Source organism: Choristoneura fumiferana, chromosome 9, assembly GCF_025370935.1.
Source record: "Choristoneura fumiferana chromosome 9, NRCan_CFum_1, whole genome shotgun sequence".
NCBI lineage: Eukaryota > Metazoa > Arthropoda > Insecta > Lepidoptera > Tortricidae > Choristoneura > Choristoneura fumiferana.
Genome location: NC_133480.1, coordinates 7,457,944 through 7,478,647, shown reverse-complemented (window position 1 = coordinate 7,478,647; position 20,704 = coordinate 7,457,944). Strand labels below are relative to the sequence as shown.

Sequence of the window (20,704 nt, the reverse complement as noted above, 5' to 3'; positions counted from 1 at the left end):
ACCCTAAAAAAAATTGTTTTTAATTTTTTATTGTACCATTTTGTCCGCATAGTTTACATATATATCCGTGCAATATTACAGCTTTCTAGCATTGACAGTCCCTGAGCAAAACCGCGGACGGACAGACAGACATGGCGAAACTATAAGGGTTCCGTTTTCGCCATTTTAGCTTCGGAACCCTAAAAAGCAAACATTTTTTTTCAATTAGCGAATGAACGAACGATGGCTCGCTCAGAACTGGTTAGACTAGATTAGACTGTTTTTTTTTTAATTTAGACGAAATTTTGCTTTCCTGCCTTTCGTTTTAATCAGGAGCACTTTCGATTTATGTTTCTATGGCGGTAGTGTAATGGATAACACAAAATTATATGAAAAACCAGCGATACTTTTTTTCTCCTATTACAATTGAAAGTGCTCCTGATTCCGAGTAGAAAAACGAAATTTCATCCAAATCTTAAAAAAGTCATTTCTTTAACTTTTTCTGAAACCGCCCTATTCCCAGACAAGACGTTTTGGGTGTAGATTTTGTAGCGTTTGAAAATTTCGTTTGATTAACAATCCCCAGCCTAGTTTTATAAATTTTTAGCTACTTTTTAAAGGTTAATAAATATTCTAGACAAAAATCTTCAAATCACCCAAGTAAATACTGAACAATTCTCCCTGCATTTAATGATTGCCGCAGACACAGCGATGCTAGTTCTGAACATAACTGACCAATTAGAAGCAGTTTCAGTGTGAAGAGGGATTATTCTTGCCATGTGTCATATAAAATGCAGTTTCTTCGTTTAGTCTTGTGCTTTCATTTTACGTCGTTGTTTACATTTTTAAAAAGTTGTAACTAGACGACAATAGAATTTTTTGTGTAACATTGCTGCTCTCTAGCGCTCTCGTAAAACTCGTTTTTTGTTTAATGTTGACTGTTGTTATTAACAATTTGCCTTCTGATGCAGTCGCTACAATGAGGATTTTGACGGATATTTTTGTAAAAAATATCATGAATTTCTTGATTCAAACGACCTATTTACCGTTTTGTATAATATCAAAATATCTATTTTTACTTCGTATAATTTAATTATCATTTGGTATAACTATTCTTATACACATCATATTGTATACAGTTCTAACCTAACCCAACCTACTTTTCTGGCAGCAATACATTTTGTATAGGGGTCGCAGTTCTAACGTAACTTAACCTACTTTTTTGCAGGTGGTAGGACCTTGTGCAACCTTGTGCTACCACCATCTTGCTCGCTAATCCTGCCGTGAAGCAGCAGTGCTTGCACTGTTGTGTTTCGGCGTGGAGAGTAAAACAGCCGGTTAAATTACTGGCACTTGAGGTATCCCATCTTAGGCCTCTAGGTTGGCAACGCATCTGCAATACCCCTGGTGTTGCAGATGTTTATGGGCGGTGGTGATCTCTTACCATTAGGACACCCACTTGCTCGTTTGCTATCCAGTTGAATAAAAAAAAATCGAGCGTCCCCCCCCCCTCTAAAATCTAAACCAGTGGGTGGAAAAACTTGAAAAAATTCAGGATGGTAGTAAGTATATCAAACTTTCAAGGAAAAGTATAACGGCTAAGTTTGCTTGAGAACTATTAGTAGTTTTACTCTTAAATAGCAGCCTAAGGTATAAAATATACCTCAACTTGGAAGATTCCGTATAAAATACGAAATTACTTATTTTTTTCGTAATGGCTACGGAACCCTATTTTGGGCGTGTCCGACACGCTCTTGGTCGGTTTTTAATTATTTTTTAGATTTATAAAAAAAACTATTCGCCTTGGCCGGAATAGCTATGCTGGCATCGTAATAATATTATTAACGAGACTCAGCCAGCAATCGCCTTCTCCCAAACCTAGGTAATACGATTATTATCGTAAGGGTTAAGGAAATCATTGCCATATTCAAGAATTTTGTGTCACAAATGTGACAATACTTACGAAGAAAGTAGCGGCCACCCTATATATACAACTACTCTATGGTAAGCATTTGCTAAAAGAGCAGATCCTTGAAGATAATAACAACAATAATTTTAAATCAAATTTTATTACGTAATATTTTGTTCACAAAAATTATATAACTAATTAATTAACTTTTGATAACTATTCTTCCGTCTTTGACGATGTTCAGGGGGGAATGATTTCTCACGTACTCTTCTAACACCCGCTGGTCACGGTCAATGACCTGCCTTTCCATCCTGTTGTCTTTAAACATCTGCCAACAAAGAAATATAGTAAGAAACTAACATTGAAGAAGTAAAACCGCCTTTAACCAATCTAGGGCGTTAGGGTCTACGCTAGCTGACGCATGGCTCAGTGCACGACATCAACGCCACCTAGCGTCCGCAACTTTTATGGCTCTGATGCTCTGACGTTTTGAAATTTCATCGCGACATTGTGACAAAAATCAAACCATAATACAAAATTACTGTGATGCCGTAATTTGGGTGGACAAAAGGTTGTGAATTCATTTTTGGACAATAAAATTAAATGAGGTAAGTAAAATTTATTCAAAAAGTGTGTTTTATTTTCGTTATGTCAGGGTTTGTTTACTTCATGTTTAGTTGTAATTTTACTGTAAAACGAAAACATAAAGCTATCTTATTGGTGTCTATGAATAAAAGTAAAATTATATAATTGTTCTTAAATCGCTAGTAATAAATTAAATATCGTTTTCAGATCAAAATGAGTATCATTTTGAAGACCGGGTTTGTGAGTATCACTCAATATAAAATTTCAACCACAAACCGTTTCATAAGGATAATTGTTGCTGGACATGTCCGAGATGTAGAGGAACTAAGAACAAAACAGGGACAGTGTTCAATAATTCAAGCTCGCATCATAACACAAACATCTATTACTAAAATTAGGTAGTTAAAGTCTATACAAATTGCTTTGTTAATGACAGATTCATATGAGTATGACAGATGACAGAGCCAGAACTATTTCTACTTTTGGCCACCATGAGCGCTGCGATAGATTTCATCACCCCCATCTAGTACTTCGCACCCTCCCAATTGAAAATAGTATGAGCAGCGCCAACTGCACGGCGTTGCAACAGATTTTACATGCACCCGCGCCCGCAGGCGTGCGCCCGCTAAGTGCACCCGATTAAAGATTTCAACAAAATTTGGAAGGTAGACTCAGTCCATGATTCCAAGCTGTAAAACAGGGTCTCCAGATGTGTCCCCAAAATGTTGTACGGATGTGTCAGTTCGGTTACGAAAATCATTAAGAAAAAATCGTAACGGAGCGGACACATCCATACAATATATTGGGGACACATCTGGAGACCCTGTTTTTGCAGCGAATCGTGGACTGAGTCTGCCGCCCAAATTTTGTTGAAATCGGAGAGATAAACTCAGGGTACAACTTTAAATAGAAATGTCGTACAGCTAGCGTACTCGTAGGCCCTTAAGCACTAAAGTATTATAGGGTAATGATGCCAAGATATTACAGCAGATTACTACTTTATTTTGACTGTATGTACATCCCTATTTCCCTTTCAATAGCAAACGCTGAAAGAAATCTTGAAAGTAGCACTTTCCGAAATATAGTCTACTAATTATAAACCCGAAAGTTTATATGGATGTTTGTTTACCTTTCACGAAAAAACTACTGAATAGATTTTAATAAAACTTTACAATAATATAGCTCATACATTAGAATAAATCATAATCCCGATATTTCCACGGGACCGGGGTTATATTTTGAAATTCTGGGTTCATAGGTCATGAAATTTTCACGGTTGTTTTTAATGTAACGTCAATGAAGACCACGATGTGGGTAATTTTTGGGTATTACCACAAAAATGTGTTTATATGTATGTTACTCCTTCACTAAAACGGCTGGGTAGATTTGGATGAAATCAATTGATTTGATTTGGATGATCTGGACGTCTGGCATAAGCATAACACATAAGGTTAGTCAAAAAAATGCACGGTTGTTTTTAATGTAACTTCATTGAGAACCACGATGCAATTTTTAGGAATCGAAACTTATAGGAATAGGAATGGGGCACAGAAATATGAAAATGATATTTTACCGTGAACCCATCCCCGCCGTCGGCCAAGTAGGTAGGTGCAGTCACTTGATACATCTTGTTGGGGTCAAATTCTTTCACGTCGTTGTTTTTACCAACTGTGACCACAGATGTGACGCGGTGACCTTCTGGTAGAGAGACGTTGTATTCTACACGAAGACCTGAAGGATAAAAAAGAAAGACAAATACCAAGTACTTTAAAAAAAATTGTGGCAATCTAATATGAATTATGGATATCACGCAGAGGATCGTGTGTTCGAGCTCGCATCTCTGAGTTTTTCGGAGTTTATGTACAAAATTGGGTAGGTACCTACCTACATTTAAAAACCATGCGCTTTTCGGCGCAGGAAAACATTCGAGGAAAGCTGTACAAGCATGAAGCAGTTCAATGGCTTGTGTAAGGTTTTCAATCCGCAATGGGCTATCCAACTAACTACTTAACTATCACCACCGCTGACACGTTTCGAACTCAGTCAAAGTTCATCATCAGACCCATTGCCGTGCATTGGGTCGATTCCAGGATAAGCAGTTGGTTATATGCCCACAGCATCACAACCGTTCATCATGCTACCGGATGTTTGACTTTAACATCTGGTACAACACAACCACAACCGTTCATCATGCTACCAGATGTTAGAGTCAAACGTCTGAAAAGAGTGAACGGTTGTGTTGCTCTGATGATGAACATTGATTGAGTTCGAAATGCGTCAGCGCAGTATGGCGGCAACGATACTTGGGATTGTGTGCAATGATGTGTGTGTGTTCTTACAGTGTGGAGGTGGAGGAGCTACATGAACACCATTTGTTGCAATAGACGTAGCTATCTTAAGCACCGTACAGTCAAGTGCAAAGATATCGACACGGCCAAAGTTACAAAAATATGTATACACGACTTTATGCACTTAGCATTAAGGTCGTGTATACATATTTTTGTCACTTTGGCCGTGTCGATTGTATTTTTATCTTGCACTTGGTACCTAATTTTTTATAGGTCAATGACATGGACCTCCACAAAGTGAGTTTGCAGGTGGTAGGACCTTGTGCAATGTCCGCCCGGATTGCTACCACCATCTTGCTCGCTAATCCTGCCGTGAAGCAGCAGTGCTTGCACTGTTGTGTTTCGACGTGGAGAGTAAGACAGCCGGTGAAATTACTGGCACTTGTATCCCATCTTAGGCCTCTAGGTTGGCAACGCATTTGCAATACCCCTAGTGTTGCAGATGTTTATGGGTGGTGGTGATCTCTTACCATCAGGAGACCCACTAGCTCGTTTGCCATCCAGTCGAATAAAAAAAAAGTGATTCAATATTTTTTTTTACCTGATACTTGCAATACCCAAGGTCCCTTGAACGGGTTGTATGCCCAGGCGTTGCTGACGCTTCTTTCCAAAGCTTCTAGAACGTGTGTCCCGTTCAGTTTGAATGTCTCTATGCGGTCGTTGTAGGGTAGAAGCTCGAATACTGATCCTTTAGTTATTTCTGCAAACAAGTTACATCCATGTTAATAAAATCTAAACAAGGAAGCTTGGATCATAATTTGAGACATTTGAATGTGAATACAATTTTACTATAATTGCTGAAGGAATCAATTTAGACAAAAATGATAGGTATTTTTTGAATTTTATTATATGATTTTATTCTAAATTATATAATAAATTATTATACTATAATATTATGTCATTGTATAGAAGCCGTGGTGGCCTAGTGGTTTGACCTATCGCCTCTTAAGCAGAGGGTCGTGGGTTCGAACCCCGGCTCGCACCTCTGAGTTTATCGAAATTCATGTGCGGAATTACATTTGAAATTTACCACGAGCTTTGCGGTGAAGGAAAACATCGTGAGGAAACCTGCACAAACCAGCGAAGCGATTCAATGGTGCGTGCGAAGTTCCCAATCTGCACTGGGCCCGCGTGGGAACTATGGCCCAAGCCCTCTTGTTCTGAGAGGAGGCCTGTGCCCAGCAGTGGGACGTATATAGGCTGGGATGATGATGTCATTGTATAGACTAAACCTGCAATCAAATCTTGCAAGTTAAATTCGATCAACTTCCAGTAGTTGAATTGACTTGAAATACGGTATATTTATGTAAATTGTGTGACAATACAATAATCTGGGAGTGACATCCTGGTAGTCTGGCCAGGTCGTCTCCACATGACGGAACTCTTCAACAGTTAATGGCAATCGACTTGAAATTTGGTATGCAAATGTAGTTTGGGTGACATTACAAGTACAGTAAAAAAACATACAACCGAATTGATAACCTCCTCCTTTTTTGAAGTCGGTTAAAAATGTACAGTCAGCAAAAAAAAGCTTGTATTAAAAAATAAATTTTTACCTAATACTTATTTAGCTATCTACGCGGCACAGCACAGCTCTAGTGGAAAAAGTTGAGCGGAGCGAGGATAGGTAAATGAAGCGTTTCTATTGGTTATGAGAAACAAATTCCTTGTAAGGCATCATCGCACATCTTTGGTGGAACGCAGCCTTAAACTGTAGAACTCCACGGACCAAAGTTCTCGCCACCGAAAAGGATAAAATCATACTTACTTCCTTTAAGTATGGTTGACTTAATATTGCCGCGTTGAATGAACGACAGGTATTCTTGTTCCGTTTTAAGTTCTGATCTGGCCTGAAAGAAATAGTTTGGTGTTACTTCATCATCATCATCATCACTATAATCATCATCTAGTCATTATAATTTTATTAATTACTAGACTTTACCACCGGCTTCGCGGCTTAAACCATTCAGTGGCGGATTTGCCCTAAGTATTGGCGTATCTATGGTTATTTTTCAGGGGGGCCTGACCTGGATTTTTGATTGAAAATACCAGTATTATAGAATTTTGTATCGGTAGCCCAACATCCTGGGGTGGCCACTAGACCATTCTGGGGTGGGCACGTCCAGTGATCAAATTGGTTGACTGTACATCGTGGTAATTGTCAATGTGCCTGACAGCGCCATCTACACAATGATACGCAAATTACGTGGCTTATTGATGAATTAAAGAACTGTCATCCGATTCAAATTTCCTCTTCGCTAAACACTATCTGGTTATCTATATTTTCATAATAATATTAAGATATGGCAAAATCAGGAGTTGTCAAATACCGTATTGCCCTCGAATTAAGTTTCGGTTCGGCAGAAACAGATTCCGATATAGAGAGTTAGGGGGATAGAGAGAGAAGAGAGATAGAGAGAAAAGAGATAGAGAAAGAAGAGAGATATGGAGAGAAGAGAGATAGGGAGAGAGAGAAGAGGAAAGAGAGAGTTATACGCTTACCCGATCGTTAGATGCATCTACCAGCAGATCCCCAAGAGTGCATTCTCCGAAAACGCAGTCTTCGAAATTTAATGTGGTCTGCGTCTCTCCTATAGGCACGTTTTCTGCTTCATGGACCATCATTGCGTAAGGCGCCAGCTTAGCTTTGATTGTTTGATCTAGAATTATTCAAGTAAATACTTCATTGGATCAGTTTAAAAACCGTTTTTTCGTATCTCTATTGACGTTATTTCGTATCTCTATTGATGTGAAAGATCTAACATATAAGAAATCTACATATTTGGGTTCGTCTTTGACGGCTCTAAAAACTGGTCGAGGGTTTTCATTTGAAACTAATTAACACAAAAGTTATGGCCAGAAAACCAGTTTTTTGGCCTGTATTTGTTCAACGTTGATGCCAAATATCTCGAAAACAATGAACTTTGAAGTAAATATGGGATACTAAGTATATTGCTTAAAGCCGTTGTTGTTAATATAATAAGCTACAAAAATCATTATAAAACTAAGGAATTCAGATCGAAGGTGATTGGGGCATGGGATCCCCTTAAGAAAATAGTGAGTCATCAGTGCAACTGCAGACTAAAGGCGTATTCATACTGGGGTTCAAAATGAAACTATTTATTTCATAAAAGCAACTATTACACATTATAGTTGTTTGATCTTGGGCTTTTTAGTCGTTGAGGTAAATATTACTCGTGTGTTTTAGCGTGATAAGTCCCGTTTGTGGTATTTTGACTTAGTCTTCTACGTCGCTAATCTTAAAAATCAAATTACCTTCAGGTATTGTCCTATCGAGGAAGATAGGACCACCTTCCCACTTGACGTAGTTGCCACGAAAGTCAAAATACACGGACAAGTTCCCCATGTACTTGGTGAATGCTGACGCTTGGACTATTAGTACCTGAAAGTAGATATTGTAGATTTTTTTAATAGCATAAATAATTAATTAAAAAAAAAAAAAAATTGGTATACAAAAGAAAAGACTGACAATTACTTATGTAGAGTCGAGTTCATACACTTGTGAGCAAAAATTTGATCAAAAATATCTGAACACGCTTCTACGCCGTTAACAATAGAGTCGTGTTCAGATATTTTTGATCAAATTTTTGCTCACAAGTTTGTACATTAGAAATGACGAAACCCTGTATATTTCGCCTACCCTAACTTAAGCAGCGTTTCCACCAATAATGTGCGAGGATGTGTAAGTTGCGAGGGATGTGTTTTTCATTAACCAATAGAAACGCTTCATTTACATATCTTCGCACTGCACATCTCTGGTGGAAACAGCTGAGTGGAGCGAGGCGAGGTAAATGAAGCGTTTCTATTGGTTAATGAAAAACATATTTCTCGCAACACATCCTCGCACATCTCTGGTGGAAACGCTGCTTTAAACAAGTATTTGACCGCAAAATTAATTTGGTTGTAAGAGGAACAATGCGGGAACTTCAAAGAAAAAAATCCGATTTATCAATATTTTGGTAAAGTATTACGTAAATAGAAGATGGCGCGACGACCTGGTTTAGATCGCGGAATCGCGGTGGGTTCGGAAAGCACAAGACCGGTCTGAGTGGAGAGTTGGGCGAGGCCTATGTCCAGCAGTGGACGTTTTTTGGCTGACATGATGATTACGTGTAAATAGTAAAAATTATCACCAAATTATAAGTTCATAATTCAATGGTAAGTTAAAATGGGAAATTATTCTTCGGTACAAAATTTCGAAAGAAGAGCTGACTTTGGTGGCTTCTCATTCCTTCGTTTTTTTTGTGTGCTGCAACAATAGAAGATTGTACATCAAGAGCATAAAACGAGCCATTTTACCCGAGGCGTTCATATAGCCACCCGAGCCGCACGCATTTTACACTCTGCTTTTCACTTCGATGGCGAGGAAATGAAATATCAACAGTGGAAACAATTGTCCACTTACTATGTACCTTTTATTGTTCATGCATTACTATATAATTTTTTTTTTAGTTTTATTTATCTATTTTGATTGATTTGATTGATTTTTAGTTTATATAAATTAAAATTTATCAATGAAATATGGAGTAACCTCTTTGTTTGTGGCTGTTTACACCTGATAGCCTTGGTCTTAAACGAAGATTTGACTTGATGCACTAGAGCATAGAAAGTCATTTTATGTCGCCTAGATCCAACATAAATACGAACTTTACGAGCATGAGAAGTGAAAAAACATTTATAGCGATTATTTGAAACGACCATTTATATAGATGAGGGTAGGATCTTAATCTTCGTTACCGGCTACTACGAGCTGCAGCTGCTTAAGATTTATTACTATCCAGATCAACTTACCTTGTGTTTCTGGTTAGCACTGTTCTCAACAAAGACGGGATAGGGACCCGCAACCTCCTCTCCGCTTGGTGCTGGTCCATTCCACAGCAACGAATGCGTGTGCCCACCGATAATGACATCAATGTACTGCCCATAGTCACGGGCGAGCTCTCTGAGAAAAAAGTAAACTTGTGAAAGAGCAAGAAGATTTCTACAATTACCTATGCTTGGTTTGGATAGGTATTTAACTAAATGTAAACAAACTTCAACTGCCAGATTACATTCATGGTACATTAAAGGATTTTAAACATTTTACTAATGTATCATTGTAATACAAACCAGACTAGTGTATTTCAATACAGAAATGTAAATGTTTAGATATTTTCATGGGGGAATTTCAATATTTAAGACACCATATTGACGTTGTTTTGTTTACATTTACTTAAATACTTATCCAAACCAAGTATAGGGCGGAAACTAGGTTAGAGTGTCAGTGGCAATAAATAGTAGATACATTACTGCAGAGGCCATGAAGTAAGGGATTGATGGACGAGTTTGGGGTAGACGGCTGTGTCGTACTTAGACGAGGCTGGATAAAACAAGTCCTGCAAGCCCTGTTCTGGCCGAGGATTGTATAGTGCTTTCCTCAAACAATGTGAGGAAATATTAAAAAAAAAAACAAGGTAATCAAGTAAATAATCAAAGAATAATAAAAAATAAGTAGTTTAATTTGCGCCTTTTATATTTTTTAACTTGCCATTTGAACAAGCTATTAGAGCACCATGTTTAACCACACATAAATATATAATACCATGGATTTTGTTTTTTTTTTATTATTATTGTCGCAACTATTCGAGTGGTGGTTGGCTGTTTGCAATTTTTCCTTTGTCAGCTTAATGTTAGTAAATCAGAAACATCACGTATTCATTTCGAGCACAGATTTCGAGACATTAACGCATACATGTCCGAGCATGTTTGAGACAGCTTACTTAAGCGTTTCCATCATGGATGTGCGATGAAACGCTTCATTTACCTATACTCGCTCCGCTGAGCTGTTTCTTTAGTGGACCGCACTGAACGGGTGTAGGTAAACGAAGCTTTTCTATTGGTTCACGTTAAACACATCCCTTGCATTGCATCCTCGCACATGGTGGAAACGCAGCCTTAACCGAGCAGTAGGTCAATAATATTGAGAATTATTATGACATGACTTTTATGACATGTCAGAATATAATAATAATAATAAGGATTGAATTTTTTAAACTTGATTTAATTTTTGATTGCCTTGATTATTTCTTATATGATTGCATTTTATATAATTTTTTTTTTATTTCAATGGAATGATTAATATAAATTGTATTTTTATTGTTGATTTGATTGGCTTCGGCTTCATTTTAAATTGTATAATAAATTGTAATAATGATTTTATATACTAAAATATTTGACATGTATTATTTTTAATTTTATGAATACTTAAATGAATATGAATATAAATATAATAAATAACACGAGACAATTCACACCAATTGACCTAGTCCCAAAGTAAGCTTAGCAAAGCTTGTGTTACGGGTACTAAGCAACGAATAAATATAATTATATAGATAGATAAATGCTTAAATACATATTAAACACCCAAGACCCCGAGAACAAACATTTGTATTTTTTCATACAAATATCTGCTCCGACACGGGAATCGAACCCGGGACCTCAAGCTTCGTAGTCAGGTTCTCTAACCACTAGGCCGTCCGGTCGACAAATATGATACGGAATAATTAATTTCATAAAATATGTCATATATAATATTCCTGGAAATCATATTTATGCTGCTTATATTGAGATAATATGTTTATGCTGCTTTGACCTGGTTTATTAATAACTTCTAATGATCATATTAATCACACAGCTTCAATTAGTCTGGGCGTTATATACGTTAAGAACGAAATTCGAAGTTTGTATCTGCTTTCCCTCTCACAATTCTGTTAATTACCTAGTATAGTCTATATGGGGGATCTAATATTTAGAAGATCTATGTCCATCAGTGAACTTCCTATGGCTGATATGATGGCGACCTAGTATAGGCGTGAAAGAAACGACATGATACGAATGCATAGTACAGTCACCTGCATTAATATCTGCCACAGCGGAGCGTGCAAAAACATCTGACACGTCCTACCGGCGCTAGAAATAGAGTTGTAAGTATCAGATATTTATACACGTTCGTTGTGTCAGATATTGGTGCTGATGACTGTACAAGACCTAGGCCTTAGACTACGAACTGTATAGGCCTTATAATACTATTTAGGCTTAGGCTTTTTTTGAACTTCGTGTTGTGTCGCCCCACGCACGCTTATACGAGATTTTTAACAGGAATGAGAGAGGGATGACCCGAAACGAAAATCAAATTTAAAATTTTTGTGTAGCCTTATATAGTAAGTAATATAACCGGTAATTATGCACCATTTTAGTACTTATATATCTTGGTAAAAGCGGTAACTAAGTATCCTACAAATTTTTGAAAAATCTGACAAAGTTTTTTTTTGTTGACACTGGCGTTCAGTGGCAATAATTTACCTCTTTGTCAAAAAAATGTGCAGCCGTTATAAAAAAAAATGTCTTTGACTATGTTTGGCAAAAGCAAACGTGAGTTAGAAGAGGCGTTAGAAAATTGGCCATTTACGTACGTACTTGTCAACTTTGAGTCCACAATGTGAGAGTAGAACGATGATATCGACTCCTTGGTCGTTCAATGCCTTGGCTTCTCGCTCCGTCGCCTCTCCTGGGTCAGTGAAGGTGACATTACCAGGTGATGACAGGGTCTGCAAATGTCAAAGGCATTGTAATACCGGATAGTGCAGTGGTTAGCGAACCTGACTACGAAACTTGTGATCCCGGGTTTAATTCCCGGTCAGGGCTGAAAAATATTTATAAATGTTTCGAGTCTTGGGTACCTAAATATTTAAGTATGTTATTTGTAACCTAATTTATCATAGAAAAGTAGTTTTGAATTTGCGCGGGATGCAGGAAAAGTTGTGGGAAACATCTAGTTTCAAATGAGATATCTGACGAAAAACATAGTGTATTGACGAGTATCATGATAGTCGTGTTGTGATCATGATGTCACGAGCATAAATAGCTTTCATGGGAATTTTCAACGGCTGAGTCAATATCTTTTCAAAATGGAAAAACGTGTTAATACTCTGTATTAATTATTATTCGTCATGTACTCGTACCGTATCAATTTTCGTTTAGAGCTAGTAGCTCCATATCTACTGGTACAGTCGAATTCATAAGCTTGGAAGCAAAAATTTGATCAAAAATATCAGAACACGCTTCTACGCCGTTAACAATAGAGTCGTGTTCAGATATTTTGATAAAAATTTTGCTCACATGTTTGTGAACTCGACTGTACCTAGCGATTATCTTTTTTTTCTTTTATCTCTTGGATTTTCTGAAAAACCATTGTCTCAGTCATGAAAATAAAGACTGTACCTAGGAACTATGAGGTAAATTATTTTGGATGTAAGTACGGTTTAGGCGTTTTTTGATACCGTGTTTTCATTGTAACTGATGGTGAAACACCATGAGTACTCCTCAATAATTAACGTCTTCGAATCACACACACCCTTTTGCCTACGTATATTTGTGTATTGCTGGGCAAAGACCCTCACTGAACACAAAAATAAAATAAAAGGTGGTGAGCAGTTGAGATTAAGCTGTTGTAACTTGGATTAGCTACATTAAAAACCGAGAAAAAAAATACAAATTCCAAAACAAATAGCTTGTACTGTGAACCAATTATGTGATGTAAACATTCACTTCACTCCCCGCCTTTAACCCGTTTAACCCTCCTCTCTTAGGGTCGCCACATACACTCAGAATTCCGCTTTCGAAATTCCGTTTTGGGATTTCGGACGCAGTAAATCCATACAAATCTATGGACCTACCATATACGGAAAGTAGTTTTCCGTTCGAACTTTTCTCTGATTCGGAATTCCGCATGTTGGCACGTTCCTTCAGAATTGAAATAAACGTATGTGTGTGTATTTCGAATCGAAATTCCGAAACGGAATTCCGATTGTATGTGGTGGCCCTTATAGCGTCTTTACATAAATAACAAATAAGGGCCTACGCTAGCTGACGTGGTTGGCACGGAGCGGGTTTCCTATGAGCCTATTGCCTATGAAAAATATGTACCTCTAGTATGAGCAGCGCTAACTGCACGCGTCGTGTGCGACGAATTGTACAATCAGCCAAATAAGTGGTCTATCAATTTTTAAACAAGATCCTATCAAATGAATATGTCGCTAAAGTCGAGCTTTCAAGTTGACAGACACGTCCAAACGTCCATTGGCATTATTGTTTTATGACATGCAAACGATTATCAACTTTAGGGTGGTAGACCACATATTTGGCTGATGGTACCTGCACCCGCGCCCGTAGGCGTGCGCCCGCTCCGTGCACCCGCGCCAGCCAGCGTAGGCCTTGTACCATACCTTAGTATCTGTAGTAATAAGTCCAATCAGCCCTATTCTCTTCCCCTTCCTTCTGATAATTGTGCTGGGTCTGAACAGTCCTTGTAGCGATGGTTCGTTGCTGGCGTCCATATTGGCAGCTAGGACTGGTGCTTTGAGTGCCGACAAATATGGAGCCAAGCCTGCTGGTCCGTCGTCGAACTCGTGGTTTCCTATTGCCTGGAAAGTGTCGTAAGGCACAGATTAGAAGAAATAATAATAAAAACGCTACACTCTGAGAGTGTAATAATGGCTTATTTTATCATCATCTCAACATAATGTACCTATATGTTCCATTGCGGGGTATAAGCCTACTCAGAATTAAAGGGGTTGGGCCGTGGTTCTCACGCAAGACCAGATATAGGAACTTCATAGTTTTCTTGCATTACTAAATGGAAGAAGGACCTCCTATAGCCCAAGTCAAATTTTTGTTTTATGAACTTAATGTCATTTCTGAGAGAGTTCAATGTCAATTTACTGATAAGTTCTTTACATAAGTAAGGACTTTGGGCGTTAGGAGGTTATGTTTTGACCCACGTTTTACCTATATGGCTCTACTTAATAGTATATTGTGTCTTAAGGGCGGTAAATAAGGTGTTAAATACCGTTGGCACAGCCCGGGGGCAGCAGCAGCCGCCGCCAGCCACCCCCGCGGTCGGGTACCTGAGCTGCATGCCTTCAGTAGTACAGACATAATACTCATTACGCCCTTAGGCGTAGTCCGCATAAAAGGTCCTTGGGTTTTATATAGGTAGGGGTTGCAATAAAGTTAGCCTACTGACACTGCTTACCTACGAGCAATTGCAATGAAAACATTATAGCTGTCTAATGTAGTTATAGGTGTGCCACGAGAGTGCTACATGAAGGACTGGTTTGCATAAAAAGAGAATGAATGATGAAATTAATGAGTGAATGTCAAAATCCCGCTGTAATTAGATACATGACATGTTCTTGTGTGGGTGACCTCAACTCTGGTGGAACTACCCATACATACAGCTACGAACAAATTCCTACCGCAGTTTACAGAGCACAAAGCATCCTAATAAGATAATCTGTCACAAACGAACGGAACTGCACGTCAAGAAAGTATTCATTATCTTCCATTCGCGTAAGGTGGCCACTTGACTTGATTAACGCAGTAATTTATTATTTCCTTCCCTCGTGATGTAAAGATTGTCAGGAGCAGTAATGTTATGATTGCCTTGATGCTTGTAAGAAATCTTGTATCGTGGACATGTTATTGACACAAACACTACACAAAATGGTAACGCGTTGCTGAATTCGCTTATTATCAGAGCTTAAATACCTAATAAACGTAAATTCATTGCATGAAAACGATCACAGAAGGAAAGATAGTAAAAAAATTTTTTTTAGTACCTATCTTCATACCTTACCTTAAGTAATACTAGAGCTCACTGAGAAAAGCAACATTATGCCGATTAGGGCCCAATTTCTCTCTTTCTCTCTCTCTCTCTCTCTCTCTCTCTCTCTCTCTCTCTCTCTCTCTCTCTCTCTCTCTCTCTCTCTCTCTCTCTCTCTCTCTCTCTCTCTCTCTCTCTCTCTCTCTCTCTCTCTCTCTCTCCCTCCCTCTCTCTTTCTCTTCCCCCTCTCTCTTTCTCTCCCCCTCTCTCTTTCTCTTCCCCCCCTCTCTCTCTCTCTCTCTTTTCTCTCTCTATCGAGATGTAACTGAACTGAAAAGTCTAAGAAGAGAGATTTCTCTCTCTCTCTCTCTCTCTCTCTTTAGTTACTTACATGAGCATCATGCGGCAGTAAGTTCATGAACTGTTGCGTCACGTTCCACTTAAGCAGGCTGTACCAGTAGGTACCCTGGAAGCTGTCGCCAGCGTTCAGGAGGATGGCATCAGGCTTCTCTCGCAGCAGGGTCTGAATCTCGTTGTAGAGGCGAGGGAAGCCGCCCAGGCAAGAGTTGTTGTTGAAACGACAGGTCGGCGTCTCTACTGAGGTTTCTTCGAATCTATGGGAAATATGGGAATAAATATATATATATATATATTTCTTTATTTTTTTCTTTTTATCCATTGTTCTTATGTTTGTCACGAATAAATGTTTCATTCTTTCTTTTCTTTCTAAATACTCAATTATTGAATAAAATAATAATAAATATCATGGGACACTTCACACCAATTGACTTAGTCCCAATTTAAACTAAGCAAAGCTTGTACTTTGGATACTAGGCAACGGATAAACATACTTATATAGATAAATACATACTTAAATACATATTGAACATCCAAGACCCGAGAGCAAACATTCGTATTATTCATACAAATATTTGCCCCGGCCGGGAATCGAACCCGGAACCTCAAGCTTCGTAGTCAGGTTATCTAACCGCTTGGCCATCAGGTCGACAAAAATAATGAATCATTGCAGGCGTTAGTTTGCGGAGGTGATATCAGTGAACTAAAAATATTTCCTTTGCTCACCCGCGACCTTACGATGCTACAATTTGTGTTCATGCAGCTCCTCCTCCTTAACACACACAAATCACACAAACCCAACTATCACCACCACCACACTACACTGACGCGTTTCGAACTCAACCAGAGTTCGTCCTCAGAGCAACGTTGCTTATTTGTTGCATAGACGCAGCTATCATAAGGTTGTGGACGAGCAAAGGAATCGTTTTTAGTTCCATACTTAATATTTTTTTTTTTAAAAATGGTTTTATTTCAGACTCAAACTGAATCCATATAATGTTATAAAAATACACTTAAGTATCTTGAAAGCTACACACAACAAATATAACACAATTTATGACACAGAAAAGCACATAGCAAAATTCCAAGGTAAGGCAATTAATAGGCAGCTTTTTCCCGAGTATAAAACAAAGTGGGTGTATTTCTTTACCAGCCCGAATAATACCGACATGGTAAATACCGACCCGATTATTCGTGTACACGCCCATATAAACTCGTGTCAAACTGACATGAGTTTCTATGGCGTGTAAGGTACACGAAACATCGGTTCGGTATTTCCTGTCGGTATTGTCGGACCGTAAATAGTGCGTATAGTAAAACCCAAACAGTCGCAGCTAAAACTTATTAGATTCAATTATTATACCTGTATTTACTTTTACCATAATTTTTTCTCCTACAAATTGTACCTATGCATTTCTACTACCTATGTCGATGCATTCCTCCTCTATGGTTTGTTATATAAACACTCGTATTATATACTAGTTACATAAACTATCCAGCAGTTGAATTAAAATTCCGTAATCTTATTGGAATTTCTAAACATCATATCATGGATTCCATTAACGTTACATATAAAACACCGCCACATTTCATAAATATGTTTCTAGACCTAGCGGTTGAAACTTTGGGATTTTGTTCCAATCTCGTAGAAATATATCGGGATAAAAAATAACCTATCTACTAAATACCAATCTTCATCGAAGTCTGTCCAACTCTTTTCCCAGAAATTACATTGTGCTTTTCATTGTCGTTGCGCTTTGGGCTTAAAACCACTAAATTTCATAATACCTTATTACCTATTCACTAATTTCCAAAGCTTAGTATCTAAATGTCAAAATGTCTCATTCTTAAAATGAACTAAATTCGTTATGACTTTGACCTAAAACGTGATATTCTCTAAATAACTAAAGATTGAAATGCACAATTCCTTCAAATACCAAATGACCGAAATGAAAAAATATTAAAATAACTCAAATCGAAAACACCTAAATGGCAAAATGCCTATTTATTTTGTGCCAAAAGATACCGTCGCGACAGAAAAAGGAAGATTCATCTTATATAAAAAAGTTACAATCTCAGTGTAATGTGTAATACAAATTTAGGTATTTTGACATTTGGTTGTTTTAAGCATTTGTTGTTTTGCCATGAAAGTGTTTTGAAGTTTAGGCATTATAAAACTAAGCTATTTTTAATTTTGGCCTTATTATGGTTCCTGTGTTTTAAGAAAAAAAATTAGGCATTCTGCAATTTAGGTATTATGAGACCAAGGTGTTTTGATATCTGGGAATCTGAGCCCAAAGCGTCGTTGCACTAGGCTTAAATTTCATAATTGTAAACCGAGCGGTTGAGATTTCGAGACTTTATCCCGATCCCGTGGGAATATCAGGATATAAAGTTGCCTATGTGCTATTCCAGACGTCCAGCTGTCTACCAACCTAGCAAATTTTATCCAAATCCATTTAGCCGTTTTAGCGTTAAGGAATAACAATACACACATAGATACTCACAAACTTTGGTAAGCATTCATAGCACACATACCCATTGTTACCCATCACATTATCTCATAGTTGATAGTTGTACGATGGGTAATTCCCCTAAGTCTGAGAGAACCGATAGTACGTCCAAAGTATTTAGATAAATTTAAATGTGGCATTGATCTGGCCCCTTTTTATCTCTAAACTTGAGTCTACTTGTAGAAAATAAATGTTTTTAGGTATCTATTTTTCATTTATTTAGACGACCAAATGGCCTAGTGGTTAGAGAACCTGACTACGAAGCTTAAGGTCCAGGGTTCGATTCCCGTGTCGAGGCAGATATTTATTATTATATATTTGTATGAATAATACGAATGTTTATTTATTTTTTTATTTATATAAACAAATTTGTAAAAAAACTTTCTTATTGTGTGTGAACTTCCTGTTTGGTTCCATTTAAAAATGAAAAAAAAAATACAACCTTATGGACCCTTGAAGTTGTTTTTGTTTTTGTTTATTATGATTATTCATTATCTTATTCGAACGAAAACCAAACTCCCAAATTACAATACAATATCAAAATCCAACAGCCAATCAAAATTTGTACAACTTCATTTCTTTCACATAGAAATTTGAAAATTATCTTATTGGTTATTTTAAAATGTTTACAAACTCGTACATTATGAACTGTATTACTACCTATTTCATTTATGTAATAATGTGCAATCCAAGAAGTACACAAAACAGTACGTACGCGTATGAATAATAATCGAGTTTGCACACCAATTAATCTAAACCAAGCTCGTTTAATTATGTATAAAAGATTATAACTTTTTTAATAAAAAAAAAATACATACCTCGCATGAAAATCGTTGTAATGCACTATATCCAACTTATAAAGTCCTTCAAAAGGCAGAGTAAACCCGCGTATTAGTTGAATCTCCAAAAAGAAACATACCAAAAATTTTAAATAGCTAGTCATTCTCGTTTTTTTTAAAACTTAAATTGCCTACAGCTAAGTTTGACTGTGACTGATGTTATTGTTGAGCAGTGGCATGTCACTTTATCGAGGCCAATGGGTCTCGTCCTGTCGAAGTGCAAAAAGCGACTGAATGTCGCTGAGCGAGAAACAATGATAAGATAACGACCTAGAAATTGAATCAAAAGGCGCGTTTACACTGATGAAAGCCAATTTTATTATTTAATTGTATAACACACTTGGAATCACAATCGTTTTCATTACTTCTGTCGTGTCGTTGCCTGTGGCTGTATTAACGCGCTGACGTTCACGATCGTTGAACACGTGATCATGACGTTCACCACGAAAGTGGTGAAAGCGATTGTAATTCCAAGTGTGTTAGACAAAAATGGCCTCTGGTTTACTTGAGGCCGTATTGCCTAAAGTTTCTGACGCTCGTGATCGCAATCAAATGACAGATTTCGCATACAAAAACTGTCATTTGATTGCGATCGCGAGCGTCAGAAACACACTTCTTTCTGTCACCCGATATGGGATGAGGGTAAAAAGAGATGGTTAAAGTGATTACCAACAAGTAAGTAAGTAAGTGGTAGACAATATGGCCTCAGTGTAAGATTTTTGTCGTAACAGACACGCACGCAACTTTTAAAATGTAAGAGAACTGTTTTTCCAACATTTGACGCTAGAAATGCTGCCAATTTACCGCCGAAGACTAGATCAGAGAATGAGGATGAACTCTAGTTGAGTTCGAAACGCGTCAGTTTAGTGCGTGGTGGTGATAGTTGGGTTTGTGTGATTTCTGAGTGTTCTTACAGTGCGGTAGAGGAGCTGCATGAACACACAATATTTGTGGCATAGGCTTAGCTAACGTACCTAAGGTTTTTTTGTTCGCTGCGTTGTCGGTCGCGCCAAATCTTGACCAAGCTGTTTCACTTCAATAGGCAAAAGGAAAAACAACGCCAAGGCCAACTTGCTTTCTTATCTATATCACTCTATATTAATAATTTCGTCAAGGGGTACGGTAGACTCGAACGAAATGCATATTAAATTGAAGAGCGTAAAAAATTAGTCAATCCGAGTCGACAATTTGTAGGCGGAAAATTCGGATTATCGAGTATTTTCAATATAAACTTGAATAAATTACTAAGTATATAATGGCGTAGCGAAGTAAACATGTCAATGTCATCACATCATAGTGGCGTTAGATGTCACGTCATCACGAGTCACAGGTGTCACACACAGGTTCGTATTTCGTTCTCCATTGTGACCTCTTAAGGGCCCCACCACGGCCACGGCCACGGCGGTATATGGGGCCCGTTAGGTCTAATTTCTTTGATTGTGAGACAGAGACATCATAGTTATTTGGGCAAATAAGATTAAGGAAAACTATCTACTGGTGAAATACCGATA

The 20,704-nt window shown here is 37.8% G+C and overlaps 1 protein-coding gene across 1 annotated transcript; it reads right to left on the bottom strand.

Moving 5' to 3' along the window:
- Positions 1-2,029: 2,029 nt before the first annotated feature.
- LOC141431111 (apyrase-like) lies at positions 2,030-19,439 on the bottom strand. Its single transcript, XM_074092117.1, has 11 exons — positions 19,173-19,439; positions 15,876-16,098; positions 14,106-14,303; positions 12,298-12,428; positions 9,634-9,784; positions 8,098-8,224; positions 7,324-7,481; positions 6,590-6,671; positions 5,363-5,521; positions 4,047-4,204; positions 2,030-2,216 (listed from the first exon to the last, which is right to left on the bottom strand). Exons 1-11 carry the CDS (start codon positions 19,295-19,297, stop codon positions 2,091-2,093), a joined length of 1,638 nt encoding a protein of 545 aa, XP_073948218.1. The 5' UTR covers positions 19,298-19,439; the 3' UTR covers positions 2,030-2,090.
- Between the last annotated feature and the right edge of the window lie 1,265 nt (positions 19,440-20,704).